The following is a 22,231-nucleotide window of genomic DNA, read 5'->3' as shown; positions in this document are numbered from 1 at the left end:
TCTTGACTCGGGATGAAACCGAAGATGGTAACCACATACCCAAATACCATTGAACTATTAAAATGATTTAGAAACTAAAATAATTAATAACTAAACAATATTAACAAGCTTAAACAAAATTAAAGCATAAATTAAAGTGTTTTAACAAGGATTAGAATAATCCTTCATGTAGCTTTGCCTTATAAGCGTTTCACCTCAACCGACCATGACCCGAGGAGTGAAAGCCGAAGCAAACAAGGAGTAAATATTATATATATGTTGTAATAACAATCTTTAATTATATGGAGTTAGTTAGAAACAAAGAATGGTTCTTATTTGACTCTTAAAAGTCAAACAAGAAAGAACTTGAAGGTTGAAGCTTAGAAGTTTGTTGAGAGTATTTGGAGTGTATGAGTAGGTTAGAATGAGTGGTTTGGCTTTGTTTATGAAGGATAAGGTGTTAGAGTTATCCATTGAGTTGCTTTAGAGATTTCCAAGCTTTCTAATTGGTTTAAAGGTTCAACAAGTAATAATATCAAATAATAATAATAATAATAATAAACAAACAAATCTGGCTGTTGTAGGGCTCCTTAGCGCGACGCTAAGGTCATGGTGGGAAAACTCTGATTTTTAACTTTGGCAATTTTAGTCCATAAGTTCGTTTTGAGCGTTTTAGGGGCTTTTTAAGGGTTGTAAAAGATGTTTTTGAGATCCGACAACCATAAAACAAATATATAATATAAAATTCATCATTTGTATATTATTAAAAGGTTCGGGATACAAAACGGGCCGGTTTTCATAATAAAAACAAATACAAGGGCGAATACGAATCGAATCGGAAAATGACGAATGTTACAATTCACATCCACTTTTAAAAAATATTAAAAATTATAAGGGGTGAACAATAGCTTTTCAAATATGCAGAAAAATTATTGCGTTTTCTAAAATATAAAAACTTTTCATTCACTGAAACTTAATCACTCTTTAAATTATTAAAACACCCCTCACATTAAATAAGAGGTTGGGTGAGAATGCTCTTCAAGCATTAGCATTCACATCTTATCCCTTATCTTTTGTGAGAGAGATTTTTATAATATAAGGAATGAGTTAGGTGTTGTGAGTAGAGGAGAGAGAATATACAGTGATTTTTCTGTATATTTGAAAAACTACTTTTCACCCTTATAATTTGTTAATATTCATTGAAAGTGATTGTGAGTGAAAGAAAGAGAAAAATGTAATGATAAAGATAAAGAAAAGTATTATTTAATGTAATTTTGAATTTAAAGATAGAGGGAGAGATGAGAATGGTTATGAGTTATTCGTAAGTCATCAGACAGAATCTTATTACTTATGGAACCTTTTTACTCACACATTAAGCAATTCCAAGCACTTTTTTAACCTTTCAATATATGTTATAAATTGTAAGGAGACTAAAATAAAAAATCCCAAACACCCCCCTAACTTTTCAAATCTTGGACAATATATAAAAGAGTTCAAAAACTTGAAATGGCCATGGATAATATTTAGACAACAAATTAACTCTTGAGCTGCAAACCTAATTTTTAAATTTATTTTACTTATGTTTTGAATGCTGTCCGTCGTAATGCGCAGCTCTCACGACTAGTTATATTAAACAACTAGTTATTTTAATCAATATATGAACTTTAAACAACTAGGTTTATTGTATTATAAATATTTATATTTTTTATATATGATCGTATTATTACATATAATACAGTTCACACTTTTATATTATTGGCACTTGAAACTATAATAAATAAATATTTTCGTATTATTAAACAATTACTATATAGTAGTGTATACTTGTATTATTATACGTCGTTTAATACTATATATATATATAAAACATTTAAATTATAATAATCAATATCAATATCAATATCAATACTATATATAAAGCATAAGTGATGGGCAAAATTAAGAGCACAATTTCAAGAGTTTTACAACTCATAAAGCTTATATTACAAGTTTAAATAGGGGTAATATAGTCTTTGCAACATTAAATTACGGTTAAACAATTTAATTTCAAAAGATACTTACACTAATAGTCCTTCAACTTTAATCAATTTTTGTAAAATTATTATATAGTTACATATTTACCCCTTCGTCTAAACCAACTACCCCACAATTTTTTAACACCCGTAACTTTCTCACACGTTAATATTTTTTTATAGAAAAATATACCATAAAAAAGAGCATTTTATTTTCTTTAATTTGAGTATGGTATTGTTGGATTTTTTTTTAATTTTAAAATGTTAACATATTACGTGATTACCAATAATGAACAACAATAAATTGAGCCAGGTGAGCTCGGGTCATGTGCCAGACCGGATTAGGGTTAGAACAAGTTGATACAGAAAAAAATAAAATTGGTTCAAATCAAGTCGGTACAGATTTCAGGTTGAAAGTGGTCAAGTCATAACCGGTTCGGGTTTGAATGATGTCATGTCATTAAGGGATTCAGCTTAAAATAGGTTGGTTTAAGAAAAGATTTAATTGAAAGTGTTGTATATTTCAATTTTGCTTCTTGATTTTCGGCACTGGTTACATGCATTTAGGCATTAGTTGCGCGAATAACATTGTTTACACGCACAACGACTGATCAAGGAGTGTATGGTGTCACGTAATGAGCGTAACACAACTGGCTGCTTACGATTGTGTTTGTGCATGCACCCCGCTGCATCGCGCGAACACCCGTCTAGTATATATACTAATACTATTAAACAATCAATCAAGTTATATATATTATATATATATTATATATATATAAATATATATGATAAAATACAAAAATTCTTCTTAACGTACAAAAATACATATATTCACGAAACTGATCCATAAAATCATATAACAAGATCTCGAAATTTAAATACATACCCAATTAATCATTGATTCGTCGAAAAAAATAGATTTGAATTGTTAACCGGTTGATTTTTACTTTTCTTCACGAAACCGACCCGTTTTGAGCGTATTACGGATTCTTGAGCATTTTTTGTATTTTGGCTTTTGAGCATTTTTATGTTTTGGCCATGAGCGTTTTGTTTTTATCTTTAGCAGAATTCGCGTACGTTAAGGATTATTGTACGATAACCTAACTCTCTCTCTCTCTCTCTATATATATATATATATAGGGTAGGGTTAACGTAAAAAACAATAGTTTTCTGAGAAGCATAAGAATAGATGTAGACTATTGGATCTAGGATCCAGTGGTTGAGATTGGTAGTTTCTAAAAGTTGTAGAGTTTTCTATTTACATGGTATAGTGTCCTATTTAGGTGGTGTACTCTATATATGGGAGGGTTATCATAAAAACAAGTAGTTTCCTAGGAAGACTAGGAATAAATCATAGCCATTGGATCATGTTAATCAATGGTTGAGATTTAAAATTATCAAAAACCGTCATAGTTTCCTAGTATTACTCTTTTATCATTATAACCGACATAGTTTCCTAGATTTGTTCTTTCACCATATGTTGTAATGCCACATGTCAAAAATCTATTGGTTCTTACTATTTTTAGGAAATTATTTCTTTTTATTTGAACCCTTTTCTATATATATATATATATATATATATATATATATAGAGAGAGAGAGAGAGAGAGAAAGGATCAAGAGAGAACTCTTAGTTAGGGAGAGAACTAAGGAACTCCTAACTATAGGGTTATAATTGTAAATTGTTGTAATAGAAAAAAAATTGCGTTCTTCCCTGCTCAACGTCCTCTTCAGCTTCCCAGTTCAACAATCTGAATACAAACCTCCTTTCTATAGAAACTAACACCTGCAAATCGCAAATCATGATAACTCGATTGTTCTGAACCCTAATCATTGATTAATTCAGTCATCTAGCATGTCAATTGCAGGTATTTCAATTCGAATTTCTTTTTTTTTTTTGTTTATTTCAATCAATAAACTAACTCACAATCTGCTCGTTTCTTGTATCGATTTGATAGTTTAATTGATTAATCATGAGATACGACATTATTAGTAGATAATATGATTGTTAATTATGAGTTTTACCATAAATTAGGAAAACAGAGTGCTCACTTTGACCCAATTGTTGGATTAGGTTTTACAAGGTTTAATACATATATTACATACGTGCAGTACATGTATTACATAAGTGTATTAATACGTGGACTGCATATATGAATTAGAAAAATGGGCAGGCTGTGTGATACATAATATCGGATATTACTCATGTGTACTATTTAATTATTTAAACAGGATGTGCAATATATGAAGTTTGTTGGCTATTCAAACATTTTGTTGTACAGTTTTGGAGTTAACTTATGGTCATATTATTGATATTTGGTATGTCGATTGTTATTTAAGCTTTTATACGGGTAAAATGTTGTTCCCAGGTACAAAAAAATTAACCATTACCATCATTCCTTTAGCCAAATCACTACAAGACATCTCAAATTCTACACCATCAAGTAGCAAACATGCATATAAATCGGGTGTTAAAGCAAGCATATTAACATGATGAAAAGACCACGAAATAGAAGTACTCGATTGTTAATGAGGACTTCGTTTTTGTATAAATATTTGTACCAGAATTATACATTGGTAATGAGTTCTATTATCTTTTTACAACATGTTTTCTTTTCTTGGTTACTTTCATGTAAGATCTTTATCACCCAGTTGTAAATGAAACACTTAGTGTTTATATGTAATGCACATATGTGATACAATAGTATTACATATTTGTAATACATTGGTACTGCATATATGTATTATAACGGTACTACATATATGTAATACAGTAGCATTATGTGTATGCAATACAGTTAATACAAACATATAACAGTATTATAAAATAATAGACATAATGGAAACAAAGTAATGTTTCATATATGTAGTATACCTAAACAAATCTTGCATTATCATTATCATCGGAATTTTTGTATATAGTACATATATGATTACCGATAAATAGAATTGGTTGCTCTTACATTGTTTGGTTCAAACATATTACACATACATTGTATAAGTAAACATGTACAATTACACTAACATTACTATTTTCAACACATCAACAGTACATAGATATGTGTTGCGTATACATAATACATCATTGTTGCATATATGTAATGTATCAACATTACATATACACATACTACATTAACATTGCATAATATTTACTCATTTTTGTTTTAACCATAACAATCAGCTACAGATTTCATACATCAATTAACACCACCGCGTAAATATACCATAACATTTATATTCAAATTCCATCACATGCTCTAATAACTGATACACAAATCCCATCATATACAATAAGAAGATAAACCAACAAAAAAAGCAAATCCTTTTAACTAGTGCCATTGTTGGATCTTCCATTTTTGTTTTTCTTGCATTTTTTTTTGTTAAATGAGACGGGTCCTTGCAAAAAACTACACTAGATATAAAAAATTGAAAATAATGGCCTTGGGAGTCTCAGGACATTTCCTCAATGACACTCACCAACCCAAAAAAAAATCATAAAAAAACCAAACTTTACCAACCTAAACACCCCTAACTTAAGAAAATTTGACAACATGCCCCAAATCCAAACAAACATCAAGGCTAAACAACCAACCAAGACCATAACCAAAACAAAAGAAGGACATCAACACACACCAGTTATAACAAACCAATACACAAACAAAATGATAATAAATTTAGCCACCAACACTTGAAATCTTCATGTTGCAGCAGCAAAACCTATTCTTTAATACGTTATTCGGCTGCAAATCAAGCAAATACCAACACAATCCATCTGCAGCATCCAATTACCAAGCTTCATATCCAACATTTTCGATAAAAATCTTGTAAGGATACCAAAGCTATTAAAGCAAATCAATTGTCAAGGCTTCAAGCAGAACCAACATCTATTATTTTCCTGTCAACAATTGAAGAATTTATTACCATAAGGACTTAAACGAATGCAACATCACTCCCAATAAATAGATCTAAACACAGAGCAACAACAAGCTTTTAACAATCATTACTCAAGTCAAAAATTTGTGTACTCATGTTAGAATTATGTGCACCAATGCCAAAAATTTGTGCATATTAGTCAGACTTTTACACCCAACCCAACAAGAAATCCAACTGTAAATCTTAATAGCAGTCGTCCACCTCATACTAAAGCCACAATCATGCCTCCGTAGGACCAGAGAAGCGATCCAGCTAATTGTAATATCAATTATGCAATAACTAATTACAGTGGCGAGCTGTAACCCAAAAACAATATACTACTTCTAGCCCATAGTAACTTGTCTTTATGCCTATTATTTATTACACCACCACCAAGTAAACTCATTCCAAATCCAGCACGCAACAGAATTACGAGTGACCATAAATAAGCCCATAATAGCAATGCATAAATGTAATACAATATATATCATATGCAAGTGATATTTAGCACTGCATATATGTAAAATAAGACAGTTCGTTTGCATGTAATATCTTATAAATATGTGCATGCAATACAACATACAACAACAATGCATATATGCAAACATCATAACTCATATGCAAGTAATAGCTAATTAATGCATATGTTTAAACAAACATATAACATGTATTGCGTATATGTATTATAACATCTATATTTTTTTTTGAACATTAAACTTCATTCAAAAAAACGAGAGAGACCTCAAAACTAAGGCCCCCTCAACAAATCATTTACATGTACAAGGGGTACTTGACCCAATCAATCCAATCTATCTTATCTATATTCGATCTAGCCTTTAACCATAAAACGACATGGCTTTTACTACCACCACAACCTCAATTACCTTCAGGTCCGAATTGTGAAAGACTTTCTTGTTTCGCTCTTTCCAAATAGCCCAACATGTCACCATAATAACACATCGAACAATCCTTTTACCTTTACTTGCCACCGAGGAGAAATATTGCCAAGTCTTCGATAGTGTTACTAGAGGCCGGAACTATGCGGCACCAACTCCACACCTTGCTCCAAACACCGAAAGCAAAACCACACACAACAAAAATATGGTTGGCTGTCTCCTCACCAACATTGCACATCGGACTATTTACACTAGGAAAATTCAATTTCCTTTTTACCAGTTCAACCCGTGCAGGGATTCTCTCTTTTTCCAGCCTCCAAACTAGCGCATTAACTTTGATTGGCACCCAGTTTTCCCATCGCATTCCTTGACCAGGATGCCCATAAGCATTTTGACGCATAGTCGTTTTAACTGCTGCCACAGAGAAGCCGTTGTGGGCGTTTTGATCCCACAAACAGCAGTCAACAACCTGAGTAATTCGAACGTCCGAAAGCATGTAAGCCACATCTTGAACCTCGGAAATCCCTTCAACGGAAGTCATACCCAGCTGCCAAAGATCCTTAATCGATGTCTGATCGCCTTCTGTCTTCAAACGAGCAGCAACCGTGACATTTTTGTTCCTGTCAGCTGAGAAAATGAGCGGCCATCGTCTGTACAGAGGAGTTGAACCGAACCACACGTCCTTCCAAAAATCAATACGAGACCCATCTTCAAGCTTACAAGAAAAGAGGTCCTCAACCCTTCTGCCATCAAACCGAACTTTGTTTAGTACATACACAATTGATTTCCAAACTCCACCTAGAGACTTTGTCACAGGAACAAAAGCCCATTTATTGCGACCTCTCCATGAAGACTGATAATAACTTTTCGCCACATACTCTCATGCTCGTTTTTGAATCTCCACGCCCACTTTACCAGTAACGCCTATATGTGTTATTCTATTAAACATTAAAAAATACCAAAACAAAAAACAAATTATTTAATGTGATTTTAGTTTAATATGTCTACTCTAGCACTACACATAGGTTATAGAATATTAATGCATATATGTTTTCTAGCCTCATAGATTCTTTTTATATTTGCTTTATGCTTTTCATAGCCTAATTACAAATTAAAGCAAACATTTACAATTTGCATGACACGGTAGTAATATATAATACATTATTACTATAGGATCGTCTCAAAATTAACATGATTTTAATGCACGTATCACAATTTAGACCATATTTCATAGAATCAAACTAATAAAGTCGATCAAACTGAGGGAACAACATATATACCGAGCATCTAAAATTAACAAATACAAAGAATTGAATTAGAAGAAAACCTATAGTTTATGATGATTTAATTGAGATGGGATTCTGGCGATGTGTTGCTAGCATCTCCTCTGCTACGTTGTTGCATATTCTTATCAAATTATCGACGAATGAGTTTTACAACGATATGATTCAGTTACTAGCAACTAAAATGTACAACTCTAACCATAATCAGATTTATTCAATATGTTCTACCCCAAAGAATAAGTAGATTGAAGTCTCAAACCATAATTCTGTACAAAATAATCTATCAAACATGTGATTACCAAAAACGTACTCATTTAGACATTTCATCAAACAGTTTGAGGGCATACAAAAACAAACAATAAATTAAGCCTTTAATAATTAGATACACACCAAAATTGAACAATCATATATGCAATATAACTAAAACAGTAATTAACATTACCACATTAAACACTACACATATACAATATAACTAATAAAAAGCTATAAAATGTATCATTTGTTTAGTACATATGTGTAGTATTTGACTAAATATCAAAATAGAGGAGTTGATGTCACACACGCATTGCTATTGACTTTCGTATGTATGCATTATATTATATTGTTCTTTGATTATAGGAAACCAAAAACATGAACTATCGGCATGATTTTCATCTAATACGCCTAATTGAATCATAGCATGTGTGAAATTAGCTATCACACTCATTTACCTGATGGAGTTCTTAGTATATGTGCTTGATATCGTAGTCGATTCAATTGATTGTGCAGCCAAAACGACGATCTGCAAGTGAAACCCTAGATTGATTAAAAGAGACAACTGACGGGAATGAAGGGAACAAGAGTTGAGATGAAACAGGGGAAGTAGGGACAACTATACCCCTGTTTATTAAAATCTCCCTTTTTTTCTTCTTTTTTCTCTTTTTTTTATTTTCAGCCTTTGATATATTAAAATTAAGGGTTTTAAAAGGAGTTATCTAGTTCTCTCTTTAAGAGGAGTTCTCTCTTGATCCCACCCTATATATATATATATATATATAGGGGTGGGTTATTATAAAAAGTAAAAACACAATGTTTCCTAAGAAGCCATGGAATAATTATAGACCGTTAGATCAAGACATCCAAGGGATGAGATTAAAAGTTACTAAAAAATCACAAGTGTCTTATATATGGCCTTCCGTAATAGTGTTTGAGGGGCAAAGTTGTCACAAAAAAATAATTTATAACTACCTTAATTGATCAAAATAATTTCTTCCATCAAACACACGATGGGAAAGAACGATTTTTATGCCTATTTTGTAGGCTTTTTTGATATTTTTCAAAAAATAAATTTATAACTACCTTAATTAATATGTAGTATCAGTAAATAATTAAATTATCTCAATGTGAATTAAACAATTTATAAACAGAGCTATATAGATTGTTGGCGTAATATTGTGTAGTGAGTTTTGCTTATTGTGTTTACAAATTCATATTGAATTTAATAGAACTAAAACTTATAATAGTATGTGTGACATTCGTAAAATTTGAGTCTTGAGTGGTACTCGTTTTGTAAACTTTTATTATATAAGTCCGACTTAACATCCAAAAACCTTATTTATTTATTATATAATATTATTTTAGACCTCAACTATAAATAAATCGATGTTGGTCATAATATAGTGTTGTTAAGAAAAACTTAGGGGTTCAAACTGAGTTTTGTAAAGTTATTAGAAGCTTGGAAATATTTAAACTCATTTTAAACCATTATTAGAACTTGAGGGGCCAAAAGGGTAACATTTATACCCACCCATTTATACAAAAAAAACCCTAAACCTAACTTATTAAACATCAAGCCTCCGTCATCTTCTTTCTCTCTTGTTTTCCGGCCGCCGCCGCCGCAGCCACCCTCTGCCGGCCGCCACCTCCACCTCTGACAAACATCACCACACCACACCGAACCCCCACCCTCTCAGCTCCCTCGTTTTCCTGCGAGCACGAGCGATTCCGGCGACCCCATCACCTCCGGCGGACCACCTTCCACTACATCACCACCAACTCAGCCACCATACCTCTCTCCGCCGTTTTTCCGGCGGCCGAACCCTCCTCTCGGCTCTCTTTCTTGCGTCTCTCCCTCTTTCTCTCTTTATCTCTCGTCGTATGTCTTTCTCTCTATCTCACCGTCTCTTTCTTTCTCGTATCCCTCTCTCTTTCTCGTATCTCTCACTCTCTCCGTATTTTTCTCTCTTCCCGTCTCTCTGTTACATTTTCCGGTGGCCGGAATCAACTCCGACGACCTTTGTTCTCCGGCAAACTTTCTCCGACGACCTCATATCACCTAATAGGTATATTTAAATTGGGTTTTTGTTATCAATTTTTCATATATCAATTTTCGGATCTAATTGTTAATAATCGGTTTTAGTATCGGTTATATTGTTGGTTATATACTTTGAAACGGGTTGGATGGATGTGGTGTTGTTTTAATTTGGGAAAAATGGTTTTGTCGGCAAACTTAGACAAATCGGGTTTGGTTAGTTAAGACGGAATACACCCGAGTTACTAACCATCTAAAATCGGTCTTGGATTTATGTATAAAAATAAATATATATAAATGTTATATTATTATTTTAGGTTTAACTCATATTATTACCATTATATATTACTATTATTATTATCATTATATATATATATATAATATAAAAGACTTATTTTTAAAGTTATTAATATTATTTTATTATTATTATTACTATTATTATTGTTATTAGTATTAGTATTATTGTTAATGTTATTGTTATTATAAATATTAAAGTTGTTAATATTATTATTAAAGATCATATTTCTATCATTTATTTATTAACAATAATATTATTATATTTAGTTGTGAATTCGTTTAGAAATCGAACCAACATCGAGTATGATGTCTTTATTACTATCAATATTATTTACTAATATTATCATTTTTTTATCAACAACATTTTAATTAATATTAAGATAGTTATTCTTTAACTATTATTATTAGTATTATACTACATTAGTATTATTAATAATAATTATTTTATTATTATTATTATCATCATTATCTTATATATATATATATATATATATATATATATATATAACTTATTCTAAAATCATTATTATCATTTCTATCCTTATTATTAATAATATTATTATAAACTCTATTATCAATTCATTGTTATGAAAACCGAACTCTTGATTTAAAACCCGTCTTGTTTCTATTTTAATATTGGTTTAGTTATTTAAAAGTCCCAATAAAATAATATTACTTCTATTCTAATTATCAATTAAGTACGAGTCCCTAATCGCTAACAAATTAATCGGTAATACGATTTACAACCAAACCTTATTGTTCATTGTTTCCAATATAGTTTCATCATGGTTTCAAGTTCATTAATATATATTACATTATTTATTTTACCTAAGGTGTTTATCGTTTCAAGTTGGATTCGTTCGTATTGTTCACAAGCTTTCTATATGTCCATCATAAATTAGTTCTCAATTCATCAATCGAGGTGAGTACTTTCATACCCCTTTTTCCATCTTTCGTTTTGGGGTGACATTTCATATTTATTAAACTAAATGTTTTGTTTACTTGAATCATAAACCCACAAACGTGATTGTATACATTACTTAAATATTTGCTTGATTTGGTGTTCTATGCTATATGTCTATGTGTTTATCGCTTTCGGTTGGTTGAATCTATAAAAATCCTAGACTACTTGGCAACCCCTTGTAGCTAGGTGGTGCTAATGTGTTTAGCAGCTGTCAATAAAATCCTAGACTATTTGGCATCCCCTTATAGCTAGGTGGCGCTAACGTAATTCTATTAGCGACTGCCAATTTATCCAAGTTGTTGCTTTTAATTATTTTTTTGTATACAAGTTTTGTGGCTTTTTATTACTACATATTTATATGCTCAAACATATGAATTGCTCACCAACCTTTGTGTTGACAAACTTTATTTTATGAAATGTTACAGGTTTGACTTTTGTTGACTCGAGGACTTGATGAAAACGTTACCAAGACCATTAGGATATTAGTAAAACGAACAATATAATTGCTACTTGTAATCGACTTGTTTGTGTGGACGAGATGTGTTGTTTATTGATTTATTGAAATAAAATGAATTGAATAAATATTGTCACTTTAAATAGTATCTTGTGTATTTGTCCAATCACGTTGCACCCCGGCATGTTCCGCCGCCTTTGGTTTGGGTGTGACAGATTGGTATCAGAGCCACAAGACTATAGGATAGGTGGTTAGACGTAACGACATAATATAGTCTTTACTTTAGGGTCCTTATAATTATTCCCTATACGTGTTTACCCTACATGATTGTTCAATGCACTTGTTTATATACTTATTTATTTTATCAAATCATAAATATACACATACACATACACACACTTTCATAGTACTTCAAGGTATCCTTACCTTAAAACGCAAAAACATTAGTTTTTATTGTGTTTTATGGATCACGAGCTTAACTTGGATCCCGTTGTTTCAAATCTCCTTACAGATTGTCTCATATGAGATGACCACTTTAAGTAGTCGAATGCGAGCGTTTCGCCCGCCATCCAAATTTTCGGTGTTAAAACAATAGAACTACGGTGATTTCGTGGACTAGCGTTTTGACATGACGTTGTATTCTGATTTATTGTTTTTGTTACAATCGTTATTTGAGTCGAAGACATGAAAAAGACGCGGTGATACATGCACATGTTTAGACTCCAACACGGTATTTTTGTATTAAAGGTTTTTAGTGTCGGAATATCAAGTCATGGTGGTTCATGCACGATTTCTCCGCCTTTAAATCTTAAAACATTATTATTACGTTTCAAGAATTTAAACCACTTTCTCTTTATTTTGTTATAAATTCTTATCACAAGTCTTCATTTATAAATGTTATATTTATTTTATTTTTGTTTGTTAATAATTATTGTATATCTACATTTTATATGATAAAGTTTTACACCAATTTTCCCATTTTGATTTCAAAATGATTTTATTACAAGTTTCGTTCATTATGATCTCTTTGATATAAGTTAAAAATATATGTATGTGTATATATAGCTAGTTCGATCTGTTCGTAATGATTTTAATATGCCATTTATTTTTATTAAGTCTATTTACATAATAAGATCTTATTATATAAATTTTATCATATTAAGAAGGTTTTATGATAAATTCCACCTCAACTTTTCAAGTAAAATTTCCTATTGTATAAACTCTAAATTGTCTTTAAAGTCCTCGTACAAAATTTTATAAAATTTTATTTTTATAACTGTTCCGTTTATTTTGGACGATCACTTCAAAATTTTAATTATTTAAACATCGCATGACATTTTAATTATACTATATTATATAATACACGTGGTAAAAATTTTCACTTCCCAAATTTATTTCCATGACAACTTTCATCATGCAATCTTTGGTTCATTATAAATTTTCGCAAATAAAAGAATTTACATCATACGATTTTCCACGTTTTAAAAATTCTTATTATAGTTTTGCCAGGATCTTTCAATAAAGTCACAAACTTATAACTTGTAATCTTCTTGAAACTCTCATGCAAAACTTCATAGGAATCTTACTTCAAAGACCAAAAATCGTTTACTTGTGAATTCTCGATTAACAATGTCGGTCATTTAACTTACAATGGTATTTTCGTTACACGATATTAAAAAATGAACTTAGTAAAAAAAATAAAAAATTTCATTTCGCAACTTTGGATTACCAAAAACGACATTCATCATGTAATACTGAGACCTCATAACAAATTTCGACATTCAATTTATGTATTTTAAATTTCCTCATAAGCAAAAAAAAATTATTGTAATCTTTAAACAAAAATCTCCAGACACAACCAAGTTTCCCAAACACCCGTAACCCATCTCAAACTACCGCCTTAAATCAAACCACCCTTTCCACTTCAAAGGTTTTCCCGAACACTCAAATCTTCCCTCAATATGAACAAAACCTAACATACCAAAGTTATACACTCACCAACTCCAACCCCACGTAAATCCAAGATGTATAAAATCCACCCAACAAAAAGCCTTAAATACCGACACTTCCACGCCACGAAAACCTATCAAACTCACCATCCTAATACTTCAAGAACACCGACAAACACACTTACGAATGCCTTGAACATATACAAACCAAAGCTTACCCAACTATGACTCAAATTATTCGACCCATGCTATGTCAATTCACCGAACTATATCGCCACACCGTTTTCATCCAACCATAGAGTTGATGTCAAAATAGTAACCCAAACACTCATTACAAAATAAATTTATAAACCAAATCTCAACCCAAGCTAGCCTAGATCAAAAATTATCCAACCCATTAACTTAAACCGAGCTCAAATAAGCAACACCTCACCTATTAGCCCAACCACTACTCACACAAGCATCCAAGCCTAAACCACTCAAACGACCTAAACTCAACAAAACTCATAAACCCAACTCAAGAAAAAAAACCCAACTACGCAAGCCAACCGAAACATACTCACTCTTCACCAAATTTCCAAACCATTTACCACTCGAAGCCTAAAACCCCTCCCTACGCATGCAAGCTTCGTTTTTCCCTAAAATCTTGTTTTATTTATATATATATATATATACAACTAGTGTATTTATAACAACCTCAGGTGTTCAAATAATCAATTTTAAATTTTAAACCCTAGATACATACATATATACACACACACACAGACACACACACATATATATATATATATATGGTATTGTCATGACAACAAAATTCTGTTATGAGGAGTTGTTTTCAAAGGTTAATAAACAATTATATGTATGATTTCAAGATTTTAAATATTGTCACCTAAGGTGATAAACCTCTTAATAACTTTATAATTCGAGATCTCTTTTTGAATGATGAATGCGGGATTTATTCAGTAATAAATTACAACTTTCACCATATTGCATAAACTCAATGACCATGGCTTTGCAAATCTTTTGGGACTCGCTTATAAATATTTTATATTGTAACACAAATTTTTGCTCAGTAACAATTTACGCAAACTGAATTACCTCTTATTATCGCAAGCATCATCACTTTATATACTTTATTTTCATCACAATAACTTTATGTATACAAACTCCTTTAACAATTTGGGTTACAAGATTTACATTCAATATAGATTTAAATATTTTCGCTAGTAATGCGTTACCGCGATGCCTTGTTATTATGTACATTTCTTAGAAACAATAAAAAGACCTTACTCAAGACCTCATTTTCAATTTTATTCTATTATACGCTACGCGATTTATATATTTCGTCATTTATTCGAGTCTCACTGTTATTGCGATTTTCTTTTCCATTGATGAGATGTTTCGATGGTAACTTTATGCACATGAGATTTCATTTTTGTGTTTTGAATTTTCGTGACCGAATGTAAACTATTCAATGACAATTTGTGTAATACTTTCAAAACCTTAACTTCGCCAAAAATCTCGTTTATCTTTTAAACGATATTATTATGACTATGTTATTTATATTTGAGCATTTATGTAAACACGATTCTATACATTATTCTATATCATTTCATATAATCTATTAACGGCCTATGTGTGGCTGTCTACAAGTTTTGGCACTATTAGAAACCGTTATTATAATGACGATTATATAAATGGTTTCACAATAGTGGCCGTATTCACGTTTTATCACATTTCATCGATTGTTTTGGTTGTTAACTAAATACTATTTTATATATATTGATGCATGTATGCGTCACCCCAAAGAAACTCACCTCATACTCGTGATTTCACGCAATCGTATTCTAAATTACTTATAACCCCAAGTTCGTACACGTATGAAACTCATTGTACGGCATTATTGTTAATTGTAACGTTGTTTACCCCTACCTCATGTACTTACCTTTTGGGTTTCTCATTTTCACTCTTTGGATCCTCGTTTCACTTATTGGATTTTTCTTATTTTCACTCATCGAATTTTATACTAAATTTTAGTGACCCTATGTACAACCATGGATTTTATTTATTTATTTGATTGTTTTTACTTATTTAAACCAAAATAGTTATTTTCACCTTGGTTATACTTTAAGATTTTAATTGTTTCATTTATGTATCCCATTTTCCTACTTATTAAAAAGTCAATCCCGAAGATTTTTCAACCGCTAGTATTGTTTTCCCAATATTAGTAAAATTCAACAAATTTATTTACACATTTAATAGTTAAAGATTTCAAAATAAATATGCCTCTTAAACCACGCAATGGAACGAACCATGTGGACCATACGACTATCGAAATAATTATGGGTGCACACTTAATTAACTAAATCCCCGTATGGAAGCCATGGTAAGTACGGTTGTATGCGATAACTCAGACCCGAGGATGATGGCAGAAAAACGATAAAATGCGAAATCATGATAAGGGCATGGTGGATACGCCGCTGGTACATCCTATATATAAGTGCCTTTATTATGTTTCTCATTTGTAACGTTTTTTTTTTCAAATCATGCAAGGATTTGACGTTATTCGTTTGCTTAAAATTTGTTCATGCAATTATTTTACTAAAGACAATATTCGTTAATAATTACTTTTCCTTAAGTTTATTTTATTTCGGGACGAATTTTCTAAAAAGTTGGGGATACTGTGACATTCGTCAAATTTGAGTCTTGAGTGGTACTCGTTTTGTAAACTTTTATTATGTAAGCCCGACTTAACATCCAAAAACCTTATTTATTTATTATATAATATTATTTTAGACCTCGACCTTAAATAAATCGATGTTGGTCATAATATAGTGTTGTTAAGAAAAACTTAGGGGTTCAAACTGAGTTTTGTAAAGTTATTAGAAGCTTGGAAACATTTAAACTCGTTTTAAACCATTATTAGAACTTGAGGGGCCAAAAGGGTAAAATTTATACACACCCATTTATACAAAAAAACCCTAAACCTAACTTATTAAACATCAAGCCTCCATCATCTTCTTCCTCTCTTGTTTTCTGGCCGCCGCCGCCGTAGCCACCCCCTGCCGGCCGCCACCGCCACCTCCACCTCCGACAAACAATACCACACCACACCGAACCCCCACCCTCTAAGCTCCCTAGTTTTCCGGCGAGCTCGAGCGATTTCGTCAACCCCATCACCTCTGGCGGACCACCTTCCACTACATCACCACCAACTCAGCCACCACACCTCTCTTCGCCGTTTTTCCGGTGACATTTGGCCGCCGTGACTACACCCTCCTCTCGGCTCTCTTTCTCGCATCTCTCTCTCTTTTTATCTCTTGTCGTCTGTCTCTCTCTCTATCTCACCGTCTCTCTCTTTCTCGTATCTCTCTCTCTCTTTCTCGTATCTTTCACTCTCTCTGTCTTTCTCTCTCTTCCCGTCTCCATGTTACATTTTCCGGCAGCCGGAATCAACTCCGACGACCTTTGTTCTCCGACAAACTTTCTCCGATGACCTGTTGGTGCATAATGTCAGTAGTTCATAGTATAGTGTCTGTAATCGAGTCTGTAATGTTAATTATGTTTTATATATGTCTTAAGCGAAGTTGTTAACAAGTTCGCTTAGGCGAACTTGTTAGTCAAGCGAAGTTATGGACAACTTCGCCTGAACATGCCAGGCGAAGTTGTCGTGTATAAATAGTCCTAGGTTACGGCTGTTTGGATAGATCAGTTGTTCGTGTTAGTTTGTTCGAGTTGTTACGAGAGCTGTAACGTGTGTCTGTAATAGTGATATCGTATCACGTGTTTGAGTTATTATATAACGTTTGTTCGTTTCGTGTGTTCGTGTGATTCGTGTTCTATACTCGTAACGATCTACGCAGGGATTCCGCACCTGAGTAGATCGAGATATCTCGTGCGATCCATCCAGGGAACCTACAATTGGTATCAGAGCTTTTGCTCGATTGTGTGGTTCGGGATATTCACGCGGGTGTAGAAATCGTCCCGTTTCGACTATTCTCGGGACGTGTTTTCTGTGTTTTTGAGTCAATCTTACCTCCTACCATCGTATTCAAGCCTTTGCACCGTCAAAAACCTCGTAAAATCCAGATTTCAGATCTGCAAAAACGTCCGTGTTCATTAGGCGAAGTTGACGTCAGGATACGTAGGGTTTCGGCGAAGATATAAGGTTAAGCGAAGTTATCCACAACTTCGCCTACCTTCTCAAGTTCGCCTAACTCAGCGAAGTTCTCTACAACTCCGCCTACCTCCTAAGTTCGCTTACCTTAAGCGAAGTTAATCATCTGCGAAGTTCTTCAGCGAAGTTAATCTGCGGCGAAGTTAAGGCTTAAGCGAAGTTATCCGTAACTTCGCCTACAGTACTTTTCAGAAAATTTTTTGATTTTTTGATTTTTTTCGGGTTTCTTTGTTTTCGAGAAAGATGTCGTCAATTAACATCTCTGAGTTAGTAAAGATGGAAGTAGAAGCAGGGTCAGCTACTAAGGCCCCAAGGTTGCTGAAGGGAACCGATTTCGTTGCATGGAAGGATCGGTTCATACAATAAGTCAAATACCAGGATGCGAAGATGTGGGTATGCATCCAGGATGGTTATATTCCACCAGTTATGGAGTATGAAGGTCGTGATCAAATCAAAAAGTATAGCAAAATGGAAGAAGAAGAGAAAAAGATGTATGAGGCCGAGAGCAAGGCTCATGCTGCTATTACTATGGCTCTTCCACAAGAGATCCTTCATACGTTTAGAAAGTATACGTCAGCAAGAGAGCTTTGGGAAGCTCTTGAGAACAGATTTGAAGGGAATGTAGGAATCCGTGCTTCAAAGATAAAATTGCTCAAAACCCAGTTCTCAGTCTTCAAGTATTTGAAGAATGAATCTTTAGATGATATTATCACTCGATATTACCATCTGATGACTGAATTGAGCAACTATTCAATTTCCTACCGAGAAGAAGAAATAGTTGAGAAGCTTCTAGATGCTCTCCCACCAAAATGGGAGATGTACACTGTGCTGATGAGGGAAGACAAAGACTTTTCCACATATGATCTAGAAACGGCAGTCAACAAGCTCAGAACCTTTGAGCTTAACATGGTCAGAAAAGAGACACCTATGGATCAGGTTCAAGATCCAGGTATGTATGGAGCTAAAGTCAACACTAGCTCAGGATCGAAGACTGAATCTGCTGCCTACTACTCGAAGGGAGAGTCGGGCGCAAATTCATCACATGAGGGGCATGTGTCAGTCAACACAAATGGTGATGTTTGCTATGTAGCAGGTGGATCGAGTGGTTCTCAACCCCAGGTAAGCAAGAGTAGTTGCTCTCCAAGTATTCCCAGTAACAACTACTCCAAGATGCCTATGAGTGTCAAGTCTGCTGAAGAGCAGTTTGGTCTCTATGCTTCTTTTATTGCTTCCTATGAGAACTACATTCAGGGGAAGATTGTTGATCCAGCTATGTTGGATGAAGATTATGACCAGATTGATGCTGATGATTTGGAAGAAATGGAACTACAATGGCAGATGGCCATGATCGTGAGAAGAGTGAAGCGGTTTATGAGAAAGACCGGAAGGAAGTTTGTCGGTGGAAGGCCAGGGTTTGACAAGACGAAGGTAAGATGCTACAATTGTCAGCAAAACGGTCACTTTGCAAAGGAATGCAGGAATGAGCGTGTGGAACGAAGTCAGGGCAGGTCTACACAGCAAAGTGGGGGTTCTAAAGATTATAGTGCAATGATTTCCAGAGGAGATGGTGAATACAACTGGAACTTGCATTCTGAAGAAACTTTTGAACAGGCCAATTTGGCGAAGGTTGAAACTGAAGGAAATGAGAAGGTTACCGGAGAAGAAAAAGCTTTTATGGCAGATGTTAAAGACCAGCTCTCCGAGGTATGTTCTAAACCTACTTGTTCTAAATGCGAAAACTTGTCTGAGCAATTAGCTACTATAACTGATCAGTATGTTAGTTTGGATGCTGAGTTTAAAACTTTAAAAGAAGATCATCACTATACTAAAACAAGAGAAAATAGTTATAAAGTAAAGATAAAAGCTTGTGAAAAAGATATTAAAAGTCTAAAAGCAAAACTTGCTGAAAAAATTGAAGCGATTGATCTAAGTTATGAAGTTTTGGAAGAAAAAACCAAACTAATCGCTGATAGAGAAAAACAGATTGCTGATCACCAGGTGAAAGTGGTGGAATTGAATAGAAAACTTGAGCAGTTCAGAAATTCCTCTGCTATTCTTGATCACCTTGTTAGTGATCAAGGTTCCTCTGCTAAGAGAGGAGGAATCGGTTATCATGAGGTTCCACCACCTTATAATCACAATTACACTTTTAACCCTAGTGTTCAGAAATCTGTTGACTTTGAGGTTGCTCAGACAGTACCAGTTAAAGTAACTTGTAAAGAACCAAATGTTAGTGGAGGCGAAACAAGTTCGCCTATTTCAAGTGTTCAAATTTCTGATCCAAGTCCAGTCTCATCGGATTCGGATTAGTCATCCGAGTTTGGTAAGGCAAAAGAGGAGGTGGTATTACCCAATGGTGGAGAGAATAATAAGACGAATAAAAAGAGTACCCTACTAAACCCGTACGTCCCACCATATGTGAGACGAACGGGCGGTAATAAAGCCTCGACATATAAAACATCGGTTGATAAAAAAGTTGAGCATAGGTGTTGTTTTAGGTGTAATCAATTAGGACATATTGTTGCAGATTGCCCTCTGAAGCAGCGATTCAGAGGTGTGAGGCCTACTAAAACTGAGAATAAGCCTAATAGTAATTATCATACTGCTAAAAATGAAAACCATTCAAAATTCAAAAATGTGACTAATTCAGGTTTTCATAGAAACAAATCTCAGTTTAACACTGCTAATAACCAAACCACAAGCTATAATTCTTTCAATTCACAAAGGTTTGGAATGCCTCACAATCAATCTACAAGGAGGTATCCTAATAGGACTTACAGGAATTATCCAGATACTAACTTTGGAAAGCCAAAGTTTGGGATGTATAGATCCAAGACCAATTGGTCTTGGGTCCCTAGATTCTAATCTTTTGCTTTATCGTGCAGGAACAGTTGAACAGGGCTGCCAATAATCTTTGGGTTGTGGATAGCGGCTGTTCCCGGCACATGACAGGTAACAAAAACTTGTAACACGATTTGAAACATGTTCAAGGAGGGAGAGTGAGCTTTGCAGGTGAAAGTGGAGGAAAGATTACAGGAATGGGAACGGTGTCTAACGGGAAGATGACATTAGAAAAAGTAAACTTTGTCGAAGAATTGAAGCACAATCTGCTGAGTGTGTCGCAGATTTGTGATAAGGAGTACACCGTACACTTCACAAAGAATGAAGCAATTGTGTTACATCCTGGTTTTCAGATACCATAGGAGTGGATTGTGATGAAGGCTCCACGTGAGAGGAATATGTACATTATGGATACGAGATCGACTAAAATGGCCACGGAAGAATCATGCCTTATAACAAAAGCGAGCGAATCGGAGTCCGAATTATGGCATAGGAGAATGGGGCACATTCATCTTCGGAAGATGAACCACATTGTCAAGAATGGAGTTGTGCTGGGCGTTCCCTTGAAAAGTTTCAATTTTGAAGACAAATGTCTACCGTGCAAGAAGGGAAAGCAGCACAAGAAATCCCATCTCACCAAGAAAGTCAATTCAATTGTCAGTACCCTAGAATTGCTTCACATGGATCTCTTCGGTCCCGTGAATGCAAAAAGTCTGGGAGGTACTTCTTATTGCTTGGTGATCACTGATGATTACTCACGATATTCGTGGGTATATTTCCTGAAATCAAAAGATGAAACGGCTCAGATGGTGAAGAATTTGATTACCAAAGTTGAGAACGTTATGGATAAAAGGGTTAAGTTCATCAGGAGTGACAATGGAACGGAGTTCAAGAATTTTGAGATGGAGATCTTCTGCCTTCAGAAAGGGATCGAACACCAATACAGCGCTCCGTATACACCGCAACAGAATGGAGTGGCTGAAAGGAAGAATAGAACATTAATTGAAGGAGCCAGAACTATGCTGGCTGATTCAAAGCTTCCTGTGGTGTTCTGGGCTGAAGCTGTTGCTACAGCCTGCTATATCCTCAATAGAGTCTTGACGGTTAAACGACTTAATAAAACGTGTTATGAGCTTATGCATGGGAGGAAGCCCAACTTGAGTGGTCTTGAGCCATT

At 33.8% G+C, this 22,231-nt stretch overlaps 1 protein-coding gene across 1 annotated transcript in view; it reads right to left on the bottom strand.

Annotated features, from left to right (window-relative positions):
• Positions 1-6,881: 6,881 nt before the first annotated feature.
• LOC143592304 (uncharacterized) overlaps positions 6,882-22,231 on the bottom strand; it is a 50,991-nt gene continuing 35,641 nt past the window's right edge. Inside the window, exons 2-3 of the mRNA XM_077072250.1 lie at positions 7,614-7,723; positions 6,882-7,542 (exon numbers count right to left, since the gene is read on the bottom strand). Of these exons, the coding sequence (XP_076928365.1) occupies positions 6,882-7,542; positions 7,614-7,723 (771 nt within the window). The remainder of the gene's footprint in view (positions 7,543-7,613; positions 7,724-22,231) is intronic.

The sequence above is a fragment of the Bidens hawaiensis genome, unplaced genomic scaffold (assembly GCF_021521415.1).
Source record: "Bidens hawaiensis isolate Kalapana, Puna unplaced genomic scaffold, B.hawaiensis_p1.1 tig00040676_1, whole genome shotgun sequence".
Lineage (NCBI taxonomy): Eukaryota > Viridiplantae > Streptophyta > Magnoliopsida > Asterales > Asteraceae > Bidens > Bidens hawaiensis.
This window is presented reverse-complemented; position numbering and strand designations above follow the sequence as displayed.